General features: G+C 40.3%; 1 protein-coding gene across 1 annotated transcript in view; it reads right to left on the bottom strand.

Moving 5' to 3' along the window:
• OTOGL (otogelin like) overlaps positions 1-21,489 on the bottom strand; it is a 97,070-nt gene that overhangs the window by 73,936 nt on the left and 1,645 nt on the right. The window contains exons 3-15 of the mRNA XM_075727956.1: positions 20,884-20,932; positions 18,612-18,672; positions 16,852-17,055; positions 16,005-16,159; positions 12,256-12,377; positions 10,866-11,071; positions 8,005-8,135; positions 7,261-7,367; positions 4,873-4,979; positions 4,058-4,183; positions 3,234-3,342; positions 2,941-2,987; positions 1,393-1,538 (exon numbers count right to left, since the gene is read on the bottom strand). Of these exons, the coding sequence (XP_075584071.1) occupies positions 1,393-1,538; positions 2,941-2,987; positions 3,234-3,342; positions 4,058-4,183; positions 4,873-4,979; positions 7,261-7,367; positions 8,005-8,135; positions 10,866-11,071; positions 12,256-12,377; positions 16,005-16,159; positions 16,852-17,055; positions 18,612-18,672; positions 20,884-20,932 (1,570 nt within the window). The remainder of the gene's footprint in view (positions 1-1,392; positions 1,539-2,940; positions 2,988-3,233; positions 3,343-4,057; positions 4,184-4,872; positions 4,980-7,260; positions 7,368-8,004; positions 8,136-10,865; positions 11,072-12,255; positions 12,378-16,004; positions 16,160-16,851; positions 17,056-18,611; positions 18,673-20,883; positions 20,933-21,489) is intronic.

Genomic DNA, 21,489 nt, shown 5'->3' with positions numbered 1-21,489 from the left:
ACATCATAAAACATTGCATATGCATGTTAAAGCAAAAAGAATGCATTGTAGCTATTATGGAGGTCTGGTAGTAAGAGGACAGATATCCCCAAGTAGTGATACTGGGTTCAAAAGGCCACGCTTGCATGGCCACCCTGGGTACTCCTCATGGCTGGGTTAACCAGTGTTTGAGCAAGAGTCTGATGTTACATCAAGCTGGTGCAACCAGAGCCCAAATGCAGCAGTGCAGAAGAAAGAAACTATTGCACACATGAAGGTGCTTCTCACCTTGAAACGTAGGCATGATCTCTGACTGCAGACCAAAAGGATAAAATTTGTCCAGAATTATACTACAATAATTTATAAATATCTGACTATCAAAAAATGGTGACTTATAAACTAACTCACACCCATCATTTCAGAGTGCTATCCAGGCAGAATTTATGAACCTAAGTACAGGACAAAAGGTGACACATAACCAGCTTAAACCAAGCATCTTATGCTCCCTGGAGCCCCTAGGTTTTCACCCAGAAACTTTCCAAGGTACCTAGAGTTGTGCTAAGGGTTATTTCCAGTAGCATCCTTGTGTCTTAGTGGCTACCTAACCAACCATTTCATGTTTGAGGCCACCTGGAATGCAGAAACAGGAGTCCCAACACCTATGTAGGAGAAGGAGGTGCTTACAAAAAAAGCAGAGGCACCAGCTCATAGTCTAGCTTTTGAATGGACATGAGAGACAGTCCCATAATAGGGCAGCTTCAGTGCATCACTCTCTGCTGATGAGTTCAGGCATCGCAGCCCTCAGCACACAGGCAGCTGTGAGTCACAGTCTCAGAGCCCCTTCTCCTGAGAGCCTAGGTGACTAATAAAATCATTAAATCCAGCCTCGCAGATAAATACTTTTCATAAGCACCTCTACTCATAAAGCCTGTTGTTGGATACCTGCCAAAATACTTTCAAACAAATATGTGTGGTGGCTAGTCTCTTCAATAATTTTCTAAAAGGCATTGTTCCAACAAATTAAATATGCGATAACATATCAAATAAAAATCCAAAGCTACCAAAAAAAATCTCTTGCCTAACTAGCAGTGTATTAAACCTGTTCAGTGCTGCCAGCAAGAGCTTTTCTAAAGCCTAAGACATCTGTTTGTACCACAACCAAAGATGTATATACTTGTTTAATGTGCATAAATGAATAACTCTTTAGACTTTATCCCTCTAAAGATGCAGTTGATTTTACAAAGGGCAATACAACATGTAGCAATACAACCACTTACAGAAAAGCTGTAAAATGGTTTCAATTTATATTTTCTGTTAAACATAACCTGGTGGTTTACAGTAGAATCTATACAAGATTGCCTGAAATATGGATGGACACACTTGTTGTGAACGTTCAACAAAAATGTGACTTACCTGTCCACAAGGTGCTTTCTGTAAAGTGATTGTGAATTTGTTTTTCCCAGTGCCTTTTACCAAAATGTACTGGCAAATCCCAAGGAAGGTGAAATGACGTCCATCAAATGTTGTGAAATGAGAGCTACCTGTGATGGAGCACTCAGCTTGAGAGAAAAAGGATAAACAAGAATGTTCACTTGCATAAGAATGTATCATTATTCTGTAAATGATGGAAGAGAGATAAATAAGAAACTTTCTCCTTATTTCTAAGCACATAATCCAGGCTAACTTTAATCTATCTATCTATTACAGCATTTGGAAATAAAATATGTTATATACACCTATTTCCATCAGATGCCATCTCATATTGCACACACCAATGTGCAGCATCTTGTGGTTCTAACTAGATGAGATGCCTTTGAGTCATGAGTTCTCTAAAATACAAAAGAGTTTTCTTTTTATTACAACTCTGAAGTTTCCTACAATCTTCTTCCTCATCATCTTTTGGCATGACTGAGTGTGAAAGAGGACAAGCTTCTTTCTCCTTCCTTCTAGGTACTATGGAACTACTTGTCACTGCAGGTATGAAGAGGCCGCAGCTGTCTGTCTTCAGAGTGCACCTATATTTATTCATTTTTCAGTTTGGATCAGGAGTGCACTGTTGAAGCAAGTCTCCAGAGCATCCCCGCTACTGCACTTTGATTCGCACCATGGGGCAGTGTCAGAGCACATGAACTAGATTCATTTTGGCTGCCGCTACTGCAGGAGGTGCTCTGTGGGAGGACATCTAATGTGCTCCCGCCACTAACAGGCATTCAGTTCCTAGGACCAGTCATAATTAACCCCCCCACATGCACACATGACACACACAAGACATGTGGAGTGGTTCTCGGTGTCAACTGTTTTATACTACAGATCCACCCTGTCAAGCCTTGCTTAGTAACTGTTAAGCCTTGGTTATTACCTCATTCAGAGGGGGCTCCTTAATTTGTAAAAAATTCTCTTTCATGCGTTTCATAGTATAATCTTGTCTAAGATACAGAACTGTCAAGGGAGTTTCAATACTGACTACTGCGTGTTCCTCTGAGTAACTCATTACAGAGACTTGTAATCTTTAAAGATAAGGATCATTATCCAAACATGAACTGCTGTTCCAAGGGAGAAAATACAGCACACTGAGAATCAGAATGATGTTTTTTCTTATTATTTGCATTACAATTGCACCTAGAAGTGAGGAGATCCTTATACCTGGCCTAGGTACTGCATAGGCAGTAGAAATAAGCCACCTGCCCCAAAGAACATAAAGCATAAATAGGAAATAGAAAACAAGAGGTGGATGTAACACACTGAGTTAGGGAAGCAAATGGGAAAAGGTACAATGAGTAAGGTCAGGTAGTTAACAGCTTCACCCTAGCTGGCCCAGTGCTACTCTCAGTATCCATCTGCTTAATCTTTCTTCTTAAATTAGCATCCCAAGCCCTTGGATCATATTTGGTTCTGTTGTCTTCTGAAAAGTTTATTCTTTATGTTCACTAAGGAAAGGAAAGAATAATAAAATACAGATACCTGGGCAATCATGATCAGTGCAGTTCCAAATGCCACCAATACAAATACTGAAAAGAAAAATCAAACCACAGAAATTCAGTGTTCTGATCTTTAGCAAAAAGAGCAGCTCTGAGCTAATTAATATGTCTTGAATTTACCCTTTCCATAGAATAGCGTGCATATTTTAGTGATACACAGGGCCCAGACTGTAAAACATAGGTACTAACTATTCTTTAAAATATGTGTGACTACGATGTTAAACTATGAGCAGCAGTCACAGAGAGAGGAAACACAGACCTGAAGTTTTCACATACCAGTTGCTACATTCTTGTTCAATTTTTGAGCCGACAGGGAAGGCAGTTCCATGATAACTACAAGGACAATTTGACACAGAGATACAAGTTCCATTTTCCATAATGAGACCTGTTGGGAGGGAAGTTAATAAATGAGAGAAAAAAACAAATTAATGAACTCCGCATCACTGCTCTTCCCCCATCTGACTCAAACATTCAAATCTGCCAGAAGGTGATCTCACCAGTCTTATCCAGGGACCAGCAAAAAGAGTCACCCGGTGAGTGTAGAGACCTCAGAGTGATGAGCACTGAAGCTCTCTCAAAGCAGTTGTCACTCTGAATAGCTGCTTTATGAAAAATGTCTGCCTTAAGCATGTAAAACTGTACAGACTCAAAAATGAAAAGATTCTGAGATCACATAATCTTTAGTCCTTCTAGAACAGGACTGTTCATAGTCCAATCCCTATTTTTTATTGAGTACAGGTCTCAAGAAGTTTGTCTTCTTGTACAGAGCATAAGACACATTCTGTTTAAACAAGACCTCGATATATTTTGGAATAATTCAAATAAAGTGGATTAAATCTGTGCAGTATCTTATTTTAGCAAGCATTAGTGATGGCTCCAGATTTTAACTGATATTTCATTCTGAGCCACCTCTGTATTCTAGAGAAATGTTTAAAACACAATAAAAGGAAGAATCACAGTGAGAATAACAACAGCTAGAGCAGAATTTACAATATTCATATTTTCAGGCTTTAACTTTAAGCACAGTCTATTTAGACAACTTTATTATGATGGATATTAGCTTTACACATATTTTTTCACATAAAATTGACAGTACTTACCATCTGGACAGTAACAGCCATCTAAGCAGTGTAGATTGCTGCCAAGACAATCTTTTTCAAATGTGCAGGTTGGTGGACAACAACTGATACAGTCACGGTGTACAAAGGTGTCTTCACACTTCTCAGCTAGAAAAAATACATTGAATGTTAGGTGCAATTTCTCTTTCCATACTGGAAAACCCCTCTCTCTCAAATAAACAGTTGTGCAGCGCTTCTGGTATAGATAATTATTCAGATCAGGTACAATGGATTGTTTGGAGAGGTTTTAACTGATGAACTGTGATGAATCTCACATCAGTATTTAAGTCTGTCTTTACCAAATTCTTACATCACCCCTCCAAAACAAATTACAGTTTGTGTGACAGGGGAACATGTGCTCATATCCCAGCTAGTCTTGTGCATGAGACTGAACTGCAATTGGTGAGTGGTGGTGACAACTAGAAGGAGCTGGATTAACTGTATTAATTCTGTTATAGGGCCAGTAGAGGCTGAAAGGTCATCTGGAAAGAGGGGCAACATCAGATCTCCACAGACATTTGTTCTTTGTCCTAGAATATGATCAGCACACATGATGTTTCAAGCAATCTGTGGAAACATGAAATTTGTATGGATCTAGGTCAGATCACAATGGAATTAAAATATTCCTCTAGCAAGTCATTGACTTCATTGTTTGCCAGCAATAGTGAAGCTGGTTGATCTACTTCAGTATCAGGTTTGAATCCTATAGTGACAAGTGTTGTCAAGATGGAATTATTTGAAAGTAATACATGGGCTATCTCAAAGGTCACATAGTATGCTTTATTAAAGAGTCTTACTACAGGCAGGAAAGTCATCCCTCCAGTCCTGCACCGGGGACCCAGCATGAGCGCATGCTCTAGCGTACTCTGTCACCGCCCTGCAGTATGTTTCATCATTATCCACTCTGAAATGATAAAACAAGAGAGTAATCAAGGAACTCAAATCCCATCTACAAATCTCTGCCACGGGACACTGCACAGGGTACTTCGCACTCAGTCATAACAGCACACGGTGAAAATACTATGGAAAGGTATGAGCTATACTGAATACACTGTTGTGTTTTTATCATTTGATCTCACAAAAAGTTATTTCATTTTAATACTACCACAATGAACAAAACCACTAATTTATTACAAAAAAGATAAATGTTGCTTATCTTGAACAAGAAACATGACCTTGTCTTGAACAATGGACAACTCAACAGTCTCAAGATCCATGTCTCAGGCTTTCTCCTTCCTGCCTGATGTGGAAACCCCGACCTACACCGATAAAAGACATTCTGGTCCAAGTAACAAGTTCAAGTTTCCAATTGCCTGCCAGTTCTTGAACTTAGGTGAGAAGAACCCTGTTGGTGACTGACCTGACTCCTGACCTTGTGCCAAAGTGCTCAGCATCAGAAGCATTATCCACTGAATACTGTAGAGAGGCTTAGGGATTTACAGCACAACCTTGGGCAAAGACATTATCTCTGCCTTAATCTATACAGAAGAAGCTGTACAGTGCGCTTTTGCCAGGATCAAGTAAAAAGACATTCATCAGTGTTTAGGTAAACTCAAATTTTATTCAGATTTAAGTCACATGAGGCAAGATACCACCAACCTTTTATTACTGTGAAAGTCCAACAACTCCCATCACTCAATGTGGAGGACTTGATGCCAAAATGAACTAGTCATGACACAATATTTCTATTATAAACATGACTGTGACAGATCAGCTGGGTTTGTCTTTCAGCACACAAGATCATGCTTCCAAAATTAATGGTCTTAAGAATATATTGTATTGTGTTTGTATTCGGCTTTCAACACATCTGTTATCAAATGAAACACCACTATACTCTTTGTTACAGTTATCAGAGTCTCTCTACCTCTCCTTATCCAATCCAATTAAATGGGTCTTAATAGAAAGAATACTTGGCATACACTATGGCCCCACAAAAAAACTTCATAAACTGACACTAAGCCACAAGAAGAGAGGTCTCTTTTATAAACAAAATAAGCCTCAATTATTGAGGTTCTGAGACACAGAAACTTCCTTCAAGGTTTTTAACATTCACACAATTCACATCAACACACATATGCATGTTGACAAAAATCAAATCCTCCTTAAGACCGTGATGCTGATTCAATATCACATTTGAAAATTTGCTTTTCATTATTCTTCTTTTGCTAAGAAAAAGTCACAATAAACTCTTGAGTTACAAAGGACCATACAGAAGCAACTCATCTCTTCTCTGAGCAAAATCAATGTACAGATCATAAACTTCAGGAAGCACACTTTGGAGATTTGCCTACAAACACAAATTCTTCCATCTTGACTTTATGGTAAAGCAGAAAACTAAAAATTCATCAAAAATAAACTAACAAGTTGTAATGGATTATACTGAGTGATTCTTACTTTTAGTCTTGTGATCCTTTCTGTATGCTTTTGATTAAATTGATGATGCTCTGAGAGGCCATAATAGTATTTGGCAAAAATCCTGCTATTTATGACAATTAGCTCTTAATTTAAACACCCTGTTAAAAAGGAAGTGGTACACTGCTCAGTCATCTATTCAATTACACTCTGGAGCACCAGTTTGACTTGAATGACAAGAACTAAACAGGAGTCTGGAGAGCTAAGGGAAAAACACCAGGCTGCATATAATGCCAGCAGCTGAGGGGGGTCTGACTCCCACCAAAGCCAATGAGAGTTGAATTTCTTTTGACAACTCTGAATTTACATACATAAAACACTTCTGAAAAATTCTACTAATTTGAACCATAGTGATTGCTCATGAAAACAGTCCATGTCAGACACATGGTCCAGCTCCTCCAGTATCGTTGATATTTCTTGCTAGTATCATCTCCGTTTATGTTTGATTCAGGACCTCCAGATACAGGTTTCAGGTTTTTTGTGATTAGCAGCTCCTCATTTGTCGTTAGTGATTTTCCATAGATTTCTCTTCCATGTATTTGTCTAGTATTTCCTTGAATCCATGTAAACCTTTAGCAATCGAAATATCCCTTGACAGGCTGGTTCTGTGTCCTTTGTTTCCACACTAAATCACCAACTGAGAAACCCCATCCTTTCACTTTGAACTTGGTTCCTCCTAACTTCCTTCAGCACTGCTCAGTTCTGGTCTCAAACAAAAGAGTGAGCATTCAATTCATGTGTCAAAAATAAATACACAAGAACTCCAGTCTTACCTGCAAAGATCATTCATACAGCTAGAAATGTAAGAATATGGATCTATGCTCTCATGACAGCTGAGAAAAGGAAACTGTAGGAGTATTTGGCACTTGAAGAATATGTCCTGTACATTAAGAAGAATCAGTAAACAATAGTTAGCAAATACTTTCTGAACAAGCATAATTCTTTTTAGCTTTGTTTCCCTAATCTAGGGTTCTTTATATCCCCATTAAAATTTGAGAACCTCACAGTCTCAATTTATTATTATGTCTCCTTTATTATTCTTCCTAAAATTTGTCCTCTCTGCCTAGGCTGGTTTGATTGCATGCTGGTCCTAAACCAGCTGGGATGAAAGACTGTGAAATGACAAAAAGCCCATTTTGTGTCAATGCAGGAGCTGAGCATGTTACTTCTGCAGTATTTCACAATTTCCAAAATAATGAGGTGTAAGATGCCAGGACTGGAAACTGAACCCAAGTTTAATGCAGCAATGAAGAGCTCTGCCAGCAGACCTGTGCCACTTGGCACATCCTATCTGAGCCTTTGTACTTTTAAGCTAAGCATCTGAAGATATTCAGACATTCCCTAGCAACAGTCCTGATCTGAATCTCCCCTTTCTCAAAACCTCAATGCATTTAAAGCTTTTTTCAACATGGTGTATATTGCTAGATTCTTGTACCATCACTAGGCAATGAAGATTAAGAGTGTGTATATATGTGTGTGTGTATATATATATATATAAAAAACCATGATTAATTTACCTCAATGGATTCTGCATTAGCTGAGCAAGGACTAGGAAAATCTGAGGCAGTAGGTACACAAGCTATGTCATCTGAGGTTTGCACAGCCCAGCTATTTGCAAATTCAGCAATGTCTTCTGTATATTCACCAACTGCATGAAAACATTGGAAGAGCATCCGGGGGAAAAAAAAAATTGTCAACACATACACAAAAGACAGCTTGAAAATTTCTGGTAGTTTTTCAATGTGTTTGTTACCTCAGTTACAGATACGTTCAGAGTACAGGTGGTGTAGAAAAATGTTATTTTTCTTTTTTAATTTCAGGTAGTATTTTATACTACATTTAAATGGAAAGATTAAAAAAATATATGACAAGGTGTTGGCTGGGATTTTTTAAGTGCAATCACTGACAATTTTGTGACAAATATACAAATAAGGACAAGCATCATGCACTGAATACGTAAGAAAAAATACATTTCTTTAAAACAATTTAAGGCTTTCATCATGTTTCACAAAGGTCAGTTAGCACTATTATCTCCCTCCTTTTCCCTTGCTGCAGAAAAGCCCTACAACAAACACACCACTGCATGCCCAGCTCTTCTCACAGCATGAGCATGGGAGAATTAATGAACAAGATGCATGACTGGAAGTCATGGCAACAGGCTGAGGAAGATACATGGACATACAAGAAGGCTGGCATTAAAGAAACAGACCCCAGAATTCTATATTTTTGCAGCAAGAACTAAATATTACATTTTCTCTATGTTCTTAAGGATGTTAAAAAGGACCTTACAGTAACTGGTATCTATGCTATAGTTATCTATATCTGTGCATGGTTAGGAGATAGGGTATTGAAATGAAATCAGCTACAGTTTTTTTCACAGAGCTGTACTATCCAAAACTTAATCTAACTTCTTCTAGCACAAGATGTACAAAGTTTGACACTCTGAAATGTGGAAGGCCCCAAAGCACACTAATCAGATATTTGTACTTGGATCTCCACCAATAAACAAAGGTAAGATCCTAACCACCAATCTATTTTACTTAAGAGCCAGGGAGACTTAAAACATTTCTCCCTCTCTGACAGAATAGTTCTTTATGCAGAAAACCCTTCCCAAACATAAAAAGCTGGGCTGTGATATAGAGGTAAACCTGTTGACATAACTCTGCTTCTGCAAAAACCTTAACAATATATTATTTACATCTTGACAAGTCTTGAAAAAAATTTCTAAGTCCTCAAAAAATGTCACAAAATAAAATCACTGTCCTTGAAACAGTTCTATACACAGATACAGCCTTGTATATTAAAGCAATACAAAGACGCCAATAAAGATGAAGATAAGGAAATAGAAAAGGAGTTTGTTTTTAAACTGTGCTTTGAAATGGAGTATTACATGCCTCTCAGCAACTTATTTATTTGGGGCATTGCAAATACAGAGCATTCAGACTCTGGAAGACTCAGGATAGATGTAAGAGCTTCCCTTACACTACTGGGGGACGTTTAGCTGGGGGACATAAATCATCAACCCAAATCATTTATAAGATTTGGAAACACAAAGAAAAATATTGTGGCTGAGAAGTAATTTGAATTAGCAGTCTATTCTTGTGAAGATATCAGAACTTCATGCTTTGTATTTGCACAGAGTCAAGGCACCATGCTATACAATTGGTTCAAGGTCAAAATGATTCATAGCGCTCTCAGTTGTACACTAAAATAATACTATTATTTCTGACAAGGAAAAATGCTAGAAGAAATAATGATGGTGAAGAAACATAGCACTGGAAATGAAGAAAGCTAAAAGCTAAAAGTCTTTTATAACAGATAATACAATTAAAGATACTGAAAATACTATTTTTTAGAAATCATGTGAATTTATTATCTCCTCCAAACTCCATTTTTCTCCATTATTACAGATCACCAGTTTTAACTAGTTATTAAACATACTATACTCTAGTGTGCAGAAGTTAATATATGAAACAGGGAACTTATTGCTCTCATGGGAGAAGAGGTATGAGAAATTTGTATTGGGCAGATTTTTAAAGACTATACAAAGATAGGTACACTGCATCTTCCTTCACTTAGAAAGTCAAAAAGCTCTGCTATCAACCATAAAAAATGGGGAAAAAAGTTACAGTGAGATAACTTCTGTGACAAGAATATGCAGGGCCATGGGACTAGATTCTCTCAGCAAATAATGGTAAAACAGTCCTATCTTTGTTTTTATCAGACTGAGAAAAATATTCCTCATAGTCTCAAGCTTGTTCTTCCCCCCCCCGCCACAAAAAATCCCTATAGAGTATTCCCAACATAGACTACAGAATATTCTACCAGCTTAGCAAGTCATCTCTGTCTCAGACACAGCACTGGGCAACTCCTCATCCTACCGGGTAGTCAGAGGCCCGTAACACACCATACCAACAAAGAGATACAAGGAACTCCCTGGCAACAGCTTTGAAATTTGCGTATTTCAGCTAGCATTTTTATGATGCTCATGTAAATGAATGACTGGAGATGGTGCTTTTTCCAAATACTAATATTTTGGCTCTTCTCTCCTTCTCCCTCCATCCTTAAACATAGAGAAAACCACAAGCATTTGTTTATTTATTTATTATTTGAAGGCACTTTCATCGGCTAAGATAAACATACCCCAAGTGCTTTGCTGAGCAAGAAGAGGCTTAAACATACATATAAATACTTTCTTGAACTGGGGCCTTTTCCCTTAGCATCTTTAATGATGAGGAAAAGTAGAGCAGATAGTCTGTTTTCTGAATAATACTGAAATAACTGAAGCAGGACTCTGCCTTTTTACAGTATTATATTTAAAGTGAACATGGAAGCTGTTCACACAAGGCAAGGGTGTATTTCTAAGCTATTTACTTACTATTTTGCAGTATCAGGTCATCATATTTATTGCCATTAAAATTTCCACAGAGGCCACAAGGTTTTTCCTTATGATCTTCTGTCAGCTTAATATAAATACCAGAGTTTCCATCCCAAGCCAGAGAAAAGCCAAAGGTAGTCTTCACCAGAATATAGTCGGCCAGTCTCTCAAGGAAAGCATTGCCAACTGTCTGAGGCAATATTAATCTGGAAAAATAAACAGCCTGCTTCAAAGATCTCAGATGAGATGAGATTAGTGCTAGGAAAATACCACATAAAACATCACCTTCTAACTCACTAAGCCATTTTTCCCATTCAGTTCTTCATCATGTTCTTAGTGTCTTTTCTTCTCTGCACTTCTTTATATTGACCATCAAAAATGAATGCTTTTCTGCTGTATATACCTACCAGTTGTACCAATTATAAGCCTGAAAGAATAATGAATCTTCATTTTCAAAGCCCAGCATGGGCATGTTGAGGAATATGTCACTTCATGAGCATGCTGCGTTGCACAAGGAGCTATGTGATACTGTGGGCACCAGCAGCCCTTCTGGGCACAGTGTCCTCACTGGGTTAGACATCTGCAAATGGAGGAACTTACAGTACAAAAAATCCTATTGACCAAAATACTGTATATTTTCCTCCTTTGGCCAAAGACAGCTGGACAATAATATTGTAGCACGGATCTAATCCTAATCTTCCAAAGTTGCTTCTGTTGGGATTCACAGCATCACTGTAGCTGACAGTCTCAGATGCTAATGGCTATAGAATTACATCAAAGGGGATGACAAGAACACCTTAACAGCTCTTGGAAATTTTCTGTACTTTATCAACCAGTAAAATACACTTATGATAGCCTTGCACTCATCTTTTTACTTATTAAAAAACAACTGGTAAATCTGGGAGTTTGATGTATCTCAGAGATGTTTTGTGGAGTTTTTGCCCCAAAGGGGCAAAGGGGACTTAAAATCTTTGATTCAACCAATTCAGACTTGTCTAGAAGAAAATTATATTTTACATTAAGTATAGCTACCAAGAATAAATAATGATCGCCTTGTTCAAAATGGTATCAGGATGCACCAAGGATTAGCTAGAATTGTCTGATGCACACTTTGTCTCTACAAAGTAGGGATGGGTAACCGTTAGGTTACAGCTGAGAAGTTGAACCCAAGGTTCATGAGGAGAGTGTATGCTGTCCTCACTCAGGTATTACATCAGCACCATTACATCTGCTCACACTAGAGCTCTGTCAGCCCTAATACAGAACAGCGAGGGATCAATGAAGATATAGATCAAATTATTTTCTCTGGCTGGTGTAAAAAGCATCAATTTCCCAAACTCCACGCTATCTTTTTGCAATAAAATGTTAAAACCCAGATTAGAACACTCACCTGGTTCCTTCTTTTCTTACTTCATGTCCCGAAATAATTATTTCTTCTTGGTTTGAAAAAAATAAGCTGACGGACCTCTGACAAGTATATACCGAACCGTAACAGTGAGGACTGTTATGAACCTTAGAGGGAAAAAATATACACACAATAAGAATACATGTTTGTTCTTAATAATTTCATGCAATTTTTCATTAAATCATATATGATATTTTACATTTCTATGCACCAATCACTGAAAGAGCTTTACAAATAAATACTAAGAATATAAAAAAAGTCATAATTACAAAGATATAGAATCATAGAATCATAGAATCGTTCAGGTTGGAAAAGACCTTTAAGATCATCCAGTCCAACCATTAACCTACACTACCAAGTCTACTCTAAACCAATCAAGGGTAGACTAGACTAAACCATGTCCTGAAGTGCCACATGTACCCGTTTTTTGAACACTTACTCCAGTAAGTGTACTCCAGGTGTGGCCTCAGCAGCACTGAATAAAGGAGAAGGATCACATTTTTTTTAAATAAACACCTTCATTAAAAAAAAGACAGGCTTTTTTTTTTTTTTTTTTCCTAAATGGAAGTTGCAAGCTGGCTCCCAGAGGAAAGCATGAGCATCTGTGGGGGAGTGAGGGAAGCTGTGAGGGCAAGAGAGGGAAAGAGCATAGTCTCCTAGGCTCCCATGAAGAATTTCTGACTTTGGTTTCTTGCTGTGAGTAGTTCCTGCACAACTAGTTCACGCTACCCAGTAGCACTGAGAAATACAAATACGGCAACTGTTTAATAGCAAAAAGCATCACAAGACAGTGGTATAAATACTGGATGAAAGCCTCAGATCTTTTATGTAGATGAACTTCAGAGACACTGTAGTGAGCTACCTTATAACTGCCAGCGTAGGAGCTTGTTATTTGCGCTGAGGAGACACCTCTACTGCTCTGTTTCTAGAGGTCTGATCTGCAAGAGGGGACTACAAACCAATACAAAACCTCAGAGTAATACCAGCATTCTCCACACCGGCTGAGACTGTCACCAGCTGAACTACAACATGCTTTCCTGAACCACTCAGGATTTGTTGAGATTTTGGAGTGTTCCCATGGATTACTGAAGGCCTCTAACTTACGTGGATCTATTAAAACCCATTTCGCACTGGCTTTCCAGCCCTGCTGATGGAGAAGGGCAGGCTTTTCTGAAGGCTGCCTCTCCCCATTATACATACATAGCATAGTGAGCCAGGGTATTGGTTTGAATCATCTATCAGCTTCCCTAGTTTGAACACAGCAATGGAAATACAAGTTTCAGTCAGCCAGAGAGAGATTTGCAAAACTGCGTCTCAGATATTGGCAATGTGTGACTTCCATGACTGCCTGCTACTAGAGAGAGGTGTTAAACAGATCTCAGATGCATGCTTCCAGAAATGAAAACCATGCAACTCCTGTCTCAGCATGTCTACGGTTTTATGGCAGTGAAGCAGATCTCGCATAAAAAATGTGTAATCAGACCTTGGAACAGGCATGATAAGCCAGCACTCTTCCTTTTTATAGTTTGGCAAAAAGGAGGCTACCCCTAAAGACAGACTTCCTTTGCATTCCCGGCCTTCAGTGTGGCAGAGCACAACTCCTGCAGGAAGGTCCTTTTCCCCAGAGACCACACAGCTTTCGTTGGCCAGGGCGTGCTCCCAGGACTTGAAAACTGTGAGTTCAGATTTACTCTGCCTGATGATAGAGATATAGGTCTCCAACTTTCTGTGCATGTGCTCTAACCAATTAACTACTACACAGTTCTGAATTGCACTCTCATAGTCTAAGTGAGTTTTAAGCACACACCTACTCTAAGGGCTTGAGCAAAACTTCAACAGTTTCCATTAATCTCTGTGGGGCTGAGCCACCCAAACCTGTGGGATGCCCTAGACTACGGTGCTTCAAAAGCCTGCGAGCTGATTTTAGACACCACTGAGAGGGGAATGTGTTGTAAATTTTAGACACCTATCATTAGCTAAATCAAAATGTAGCTCAAATATGACTCCTATAACTGTGTGCATCACCATTCTCTGAGAAGGATGGGAGTTGCATTACCGGTTTACTTGACAGTGCTGTGAAGCTAAATAGGTTAGTAACTGGGAAACATTTTGCCAACATAGTAATGGAGACTGTAAAAGTAACTAGAGCTGTTGTTTTTGTAGAAAAGATCTGTTGGTAAAGACATACAGTGCTAATACATACATGAATTAATCTTCTTAAACTGACACTTGATCCTGGAGGTGAAAAACAGTTACTGTTTCTTTGAGTGAAATAAACCAAACCAGGAAAAGCATTAGAGTTTTTACATGTAAAAAGAAAATCATGATTAAAGACTTCATAAATATTACTAGTATTGACAGATGGTTTCTATGTAAACCTGGCCCAAGATAGAAACACAATCAAGGAAAATCGAAATAATTCTTGTGTTTTCCTCTCCTCTAGAGAGGTGGATTATTAAAGCCAGAAGGACTGTAATGTGAGGTTCTTGGCTTTCCATTGCCCAGCCTGTAGTGACTGCAGTGCTTCAACATTACTTCTGACTTTTCTGAGTAAACATTTTCAGTATTTAGCAAAACATGACATTTGTTCCAGCAATTGAACGGCAGTTTCTCACTTTCCAGAGCAACTGAAATCCACTGAAATATTGATTCTAGTTTTTAATATAATCTTGGGCTTTGCTACAGCATTTTCTGAAAACGCTTGAAAGATCACAGCTGCACACAGAATCCAAAGAATTAAAATGAAATATTGGAAGGCAGAGGTAACAGCATCTGTCTATAACCTGAGTGAATAGAAATGGCAGTTTTAATGGAAGATTTATCTTCACTAGATGCTATTATCTGGGGGGAGAGGAGGTCATAAATGAAAGCTAGTCCTTGGAGCAGAAATCAGCATCTAGGTCCGCCTTCGCCCCTGCAAGCACTATGACCACCAGGGCTCAGAATTAGGGCCGCTCTTGTTCCCTCTCCCCTGCCCAATCAGCACCAAATCCCAACCATTGTGTAAAAAGTAACATAATGAGCTCGTATCCTCTCCCCACAGTAACCAACAGCCTGATAAATGGGGCATCTACCTTCAAAGAGGGTATAGGTTTGAACTCTCCTTGAACCAAAGTCATTAACCACAGATACTCAGCAATTTGAGGAAATTACTAAAAAGAGTGCCTTCCATACATAGGTCAAGATGAAGGCTTTTGAGCTGTTAATCTTCTCTGCATGACGTAGAGGTAAGCCAAAATTAGAATGCAAATCCCCAGAGGGGACAGAGTTTTCCGTGGGCCAGGGAGGCAGCTCCCCATAGTGCACCGATGGCTGTGAATCGGGACCCAGCACACTCGGGTGCCCAGCTATCAGGCAGGTGATAGCTGCACTTTACTCAGCAACTCAGGGGTTTTTTACAGTCTGACAGCTGAAGTTTATTGACATTTCCAAGGTCTGGTTTAAGACCCACTTTTGCTCCCAGAAAGGAGAGATCAGAGATCCTTTTTAGGATATGGGAAGTAAGAAATACTATTTTTAATATACTGACTCTGTTGATTATCATTTCGTCAGTGTTTTGAGTTACTGCATATAGTCTTAGACATTTTCCAGCAGCATACTCTTATACTTAAGTAAGCAATGCAATGGTTTGATCCATTTATTGTCTCTCTACTTATTTTACTTATGATGAAAAATAAGTCCTGTAACACAGGAATACTCAGTGTGTTATTTCTAGCGTATGCTCGCATACTTACCCAAACAGTGTACTGGGGTTCTGGAGTACCACAGTCTTTTGCAAAAATATAGGAGCAATTTCCTGGGAAGTAGTAGTAGATGCCATCAAATGTTTCAAAATTATACTGTCCCCACGATTTGCAAATCCCATCTCGGTCCTTACCAGTGCTAGGTACTGGAGAGAACACAGAGTTTACAATAAGCACGGTAATCAAAAATGGACAGGTGTCACAGGTATCTACAAAAGTAAGAGCTCAGAAAGGAAATAAGAGCTTATAAAGGAAATACATAGCAAGGACAAAAGATAACCTTGTTTCTTCAACTTTAAAGAGTCAGTACATTTTTTTTAATCTTTAGGCTGCAGTTTTAGTCACATGTGATCATCTAAGTTTTTAATTTGCTTCAGTGGAGACATTTTAATTATAAGTAGAAGCAAGGAATTTAGATCTACTAAAGACAATTCTTGTTGATCCCTACACACAGCAGGTTCCAGAAACCAGTACACTGAAATAGTTGGTGATTTTATTTGCGATAAGTCACTGTTTGTTAGAAAAATGCAGTGACTTTTTATAAAATTATTTATAAAATGAATTATAAAAATGCTGGCTAGCTACTGATGTACTAGACAGTGATCTATCTGTTATGGTATCTATGTATCATTACAGCCCAAGTGCTAAAATGTAGGCATTCCTGATGTTGCTCTCTATATATCCCTACCGCATATTATTTTAATCCTCTTAGCTACTAGGGGAATGACAGTCCTACTACAGAGGAATCACAAATATGCTGTTAACAGCGTTGTTTTAAAAACCTGCACCTTAAAACTCACTTGAAGCTGAAACTTGACTCTTTTGGCCCCAAACTTACCAATTTGGCACCTGCTTCCTTGAGCCTGAAATAACTGACAGTCACAGTCACCTGCCTCTGTGCAGGCTGCTCCATTAAGGCATTCCTGAGGACATGAACCTGTAAGCAAGCACGGCAGCCTTTTAGTAGACACAGTATTTTGCAAACAGGCTGAGATCTCCACATTAAATCTGTTTATTGTTAATTCATAAGCAGCAATATTAGCTACGAAAATTAACGAACACCAGTCTCCAGTTTTTAACATCTACTTAATTTTATTCTTTGTGTTCCTTGGTTAAAAGAGAAGCAAGGTTCTCTCTCGTTTAGTTTGAGACTCGTAAACTAACAAAGGAGCAAAAGGTCAGCCTCCTCCCAGCAAACAAAAGGTCACGTTCCCATGTAAAGAAACGAAATCCCAGTCCTGCTGATCTCGAAATACACAGGACACAGATTATTCTAATTGACCAAATTCAGCACAATTTATACATATGTTCAGCTCCTCCCTCCTAAGCATTACAGCAAAGGGTACATTCAGTTTATGAACAGTCCAGAATATATAATTTACAGAGTCAAACCCAATTATAAATAACCTTCCCCCCATGCTAAAAAAAAGTCAGTTAAAAGGTTATTTCTGCTTAAGAGGTGACTGGAGTTAGAGACTTAAGATTCCATGGGAATGGCTTGGTTTATGTTATAATTAGTAATTGTTTCCAAAAGCAGTTTCATTAAAGGGTTTTATAGTCTGTTTGGAAGCTAAGACCACACTGCCACCTACTAACCATTCACTGAGGTGGGTCTAAATCATAGCTCCCCAAAAGTGGAGAAGTTGCTTTCCTTCTTGAGGGAGGATTAAAACTCTAGGTACAAATGCTTACAATCTTGCTGACAGAGATTAAAAAAGCATTGCAAAAAGCAGGAAGTAAATGAAGTAAACAGGCCCTTCCACTCCCAATGAAGCCATGGTAGAGCTGCTAGTGACATTAAATGGGCACAAAATGGGACCTTTACAGTAAAGCACACACGGAAGTTACCAATGATTATGAACAGCAGCCTTCACTGTGAAAACTCCTTTCCATGCTTAGTTTTGAATTTTTTCCATTTAAGAACTGCTTTCCAAATATACACAGATACTCTGAAAATACCGACAAAGCAGAAAATACTGTTTATAGAACAGCACTAATGTGGAAAACTTCTTTGTTGTTGTTAGAATTGTGAGCTGTAAAATTACATATATTCACGTACATGGAAAAATGCAACAGAAATCACCTACCCAGGCATATGTATATTCCAAGAAAGATGCCAAAGTTTGGTTGCATACAATGAATTTTTCTGCAAAACAACTTCTGCAATTTGGACCTGCTTTACGTGTTTGTACAATGCTTAAAACCCTCCAGGAGCAGCTGCGTGCTCATTGCCTGAGCACCCCTGTCCCTTCCCATAACCAGTTACACGCCTCTCAGACATACTTACATCCTCTGCCAAAGCCAGAAAAAGTGGCAGAGAAGAAAAACTGCAGTGGAACTAAACTTTAAAAAAAAATCAAAGGATTGGCTTAGTTAGCTGTTCAGATTTGGTTGTAAGGCATTATTTTGAAAGTACAATTTTAACAGGAATTTTCCATGATTTAACATGGATAATATGAGAAAATGAGACAGGGCAGGGTTTTGTAGGGGACATAATGAGGAGGGCTTCCACAACCCACAGTAACACAGGACAGCTGGTAGCAAGGCAGCATTTGCAGGACCATCTCTCCTCCTGCAGGTGAGGAGCACGGCACTGACCTCCTGGCAGACTCCGCGTCAAGGCTCCATGAAGGTGTAACCGAGGAGAGGCAGCTTGAATCTGTCAGAGAAATGTAAAGGCAAAATCAGGGTGTTCATGCTTTACAAATGAGCCGATACGAGCCTGATGCCTTGCAGCCTAACATTGGGTTGGGACTTTTAATGCAGAAGAGCAATTTGCAGCTCAGCCAGCACATGGCACGACCATGGGTGCTGCAGGAGAGGTCAGCAGCCTGGGCCAGTGGGGAAGGCAGTGACTGCAGCAATCGATGCCGTGGGGAGGGGAAGCATGGCTTTTGGGGGGATGGGGAAGAATACAGCTGCGCTGTGGGATCACCACTGGCTTCCCCTCCATGCCCTCCAGTGCCAGTGAACCAGTGGGGCTCCACCTGGAGAGTTTTGCATTTACATTTGGAAGAAAGAGTGAAGGGGTGGAAAGCACTTGTACTCTTTTCACTCTGGTCAAATACCAATAGTTGGAGATCTTGGACATGTGGTATCCCTCCATCTCCTTCCTCCCTGACTCATGCTCTGTGCTGCATGCCAATCATCCTGCTGTGGCCACTCCAGCTGTGATGGATTCATGTCCTTCTTGAGATCCTTCAGAACTGCATTTCAGTTCATCCCAAACAAAAGAGGAGGCAGATCTGCCTGATCTGCTTCCTGTCTCATTTAGGAACCGGGGAGCATTGGACTATAAGAAAGCCCTGGATCTGACCCAGCACGCCGCTACTGCAGTTTGTCACGTTGCATCGTCCCTTCCAAGAGCTGATCCCATTCCAAGCTGAAAGCACTCTGCCGTTTCTGCCCTAACTAGTCTGATTGGAGAGTTTACCAGGGTGAAGTGCTGGGTAGTTAGATATTTCCCTCTTACATTTATTCATTGCCAGTTTAAATCCTTTTGTTTTATAAAGCTTGGCCCTTTTGCTTAAATAGCTCTTCTTCCGTGTGGTTTTTATTTATTCCCTCTCTGATGTACTATGAGGAAAACAGTTACCCTTCTGTGCTCCCCACAGATGTATACACCAGCCGTCAGCTGCACGACTAAGCAAAACAAATTGTTTAAGTCTTCACTTGTAAGCTAATTTCTTTCTTCCCTCCTGCTGCCAGTCATTCTCCATGTCTGGAGTTTGAACTAATGGATCTCAAAGTGAATGGTACCGCACAAGGAACAGGTTAGGTTAAGTCTCACTAATGCCTCATACAGTGACATAAAAACTTCCCTTTTCCAAAGGGAAATACTTTGTGGGATGCATCCAAGTAGCTCAATCTGTCTAAAATCAACTTGAAATGGACTTCATCAAATCACCACCTGGAAGGCCGCCCCACACCAAAACTATTCCGGGTTCCCATGGCCCGTCACTCGCCGGAGAGGATCCTTTCCCTCCCTGCACAACAAGACCTGTTTCCATTTCCCCTGACAGTTACTCTGAGCCACCCTCCTCAGGAAAGCGGCTTTTGGCCTTTGCGTTATTTCGGGGAGGTAGAGCATCCTCGCTGCAACAGCACGCTCCTGCTGAAGCCCTCCTGGGACACCATCACTCCCAAGGGCCCGTTTCCCTCAGAGGCTTGATCCGCCTTAGCGCAGCGTTTCACACCAGCTACCTTCTGACTCGGTCAGGAGACATGTAGATCTCAAAGGGGCTCAGAGAAAATCATCCGTGGTTCGGCTGCAGGCTCCCCGCAAAACCCTGAGGAGGGGCCGCCTTGGGCTTCACGCCTGCCCCCACAGAATGGAGTTATACCCCTTGCTTGGGCTCCATAGCCTGAGATGTATACCAGTGGGGGAATGGGATTCCCCCATTTACTATTAAATTTCAGCACAGCGTTGCCGGGATGCAGCGTTGAGGCAGCGGTGGGCCGGGGCGGCGGGAACCATGGCGGGGCCGGAGCCGCCACCGCACCACGTGCGGGAGGGAGTCCTTCCGGCGGCGCCGCCATTGCGCCTCTCACCAGACACTAACAGCTTTCCAGGGCTGCCTCTTCGCCCTCACAAAAGACAGAGGCGTCGCGGTTTTATTTCCCATGGTGCGCGTCAGTCGGCTCGTCGGGGGGGGTCACCCACCAGGCGCTTTGCGGAGAGGGAACGAGGGCCTGAGGCCAGGGGCTCAGGCCGGGGGCGAGCAGGTAGGGAGTAGCTGCTCCCCTCCCTGTCCTCCTGTCACCGCAGCCCTTCTCCCCACAAAGGCTCCTTTGTAAGGATGGCCAAGGCCCAGAGCACAAAAAGGGGGGAGGGTTTCCCCTCCCTTACGCTTTTGGAGGTATAACCTACCTGGGCTGTTACGAGATCGCTTTTCTGTCGAGTTGCATTAAAGTCATTTCTGGAAGAAAACAAAAAGGATCTTGTATAATCAAAGGTCCCTGGAGCAACCTGAATAAGCAGCTCCCCAGAGAGAAGTGTTTGTCTCTGATTACCATCACTTTATCAAAGAGGTCTTTCTTGGGTTAATATTTAAGAAGGTGAATTTTTTTCTTTTCTTTTTTTTCTTTTCGTGGTCTCATTTTACAGAATTGGGCAGCACTCCGATCTCTGCTTGGACAGGGAGGTACCTGGAGCTTGTGGGGGAGACGTAAGTAGGCAAAATAGGCTTACGTGACAGGATACAAAATTGTAAAGCGGCTTCGTATTTACTCGACTCTGTGTGTGAGTGGCTGCAAGTTCCCCCAAGTGTTATTTGAATATCTTGTGATGGTACTTTTAATAGCAAGAGATGACTCTGCAGCTGTAGCTGACTTAAATTTGTGATTAAGTTTAGAAACAAGGGCATCAAACTATAAAACATACTTCGTTTTATCAACAGTCCAAGATGGCATATCATTTGACGAGCATGTGGGTTCGCTGGATGTATTAGAGGTCATTAGACATCCAAAGCTACGT

The sequence above is a fragment of the Pelecanus crispus genome, chromosome 1, assembly GCF_030463565.1.
Source record: "Pelecanus crispus isolate bPelCri1 chromosome 1, bPelCri1.pri, whole genome shotgun sequence".
In the NCBI taxonomy this organism is placed as follows: Eukaryota; Metazoa; Chordata; class Aves; order Pelecaniformes; family Pelecanidae; genus Pelecanus; species Pelecanus crispus.
The sequence above is the reverse complement of the archived record's forward strand: the minus strand, read 5'-3'. Positions and strand labels throughout refer to the sequence as shown.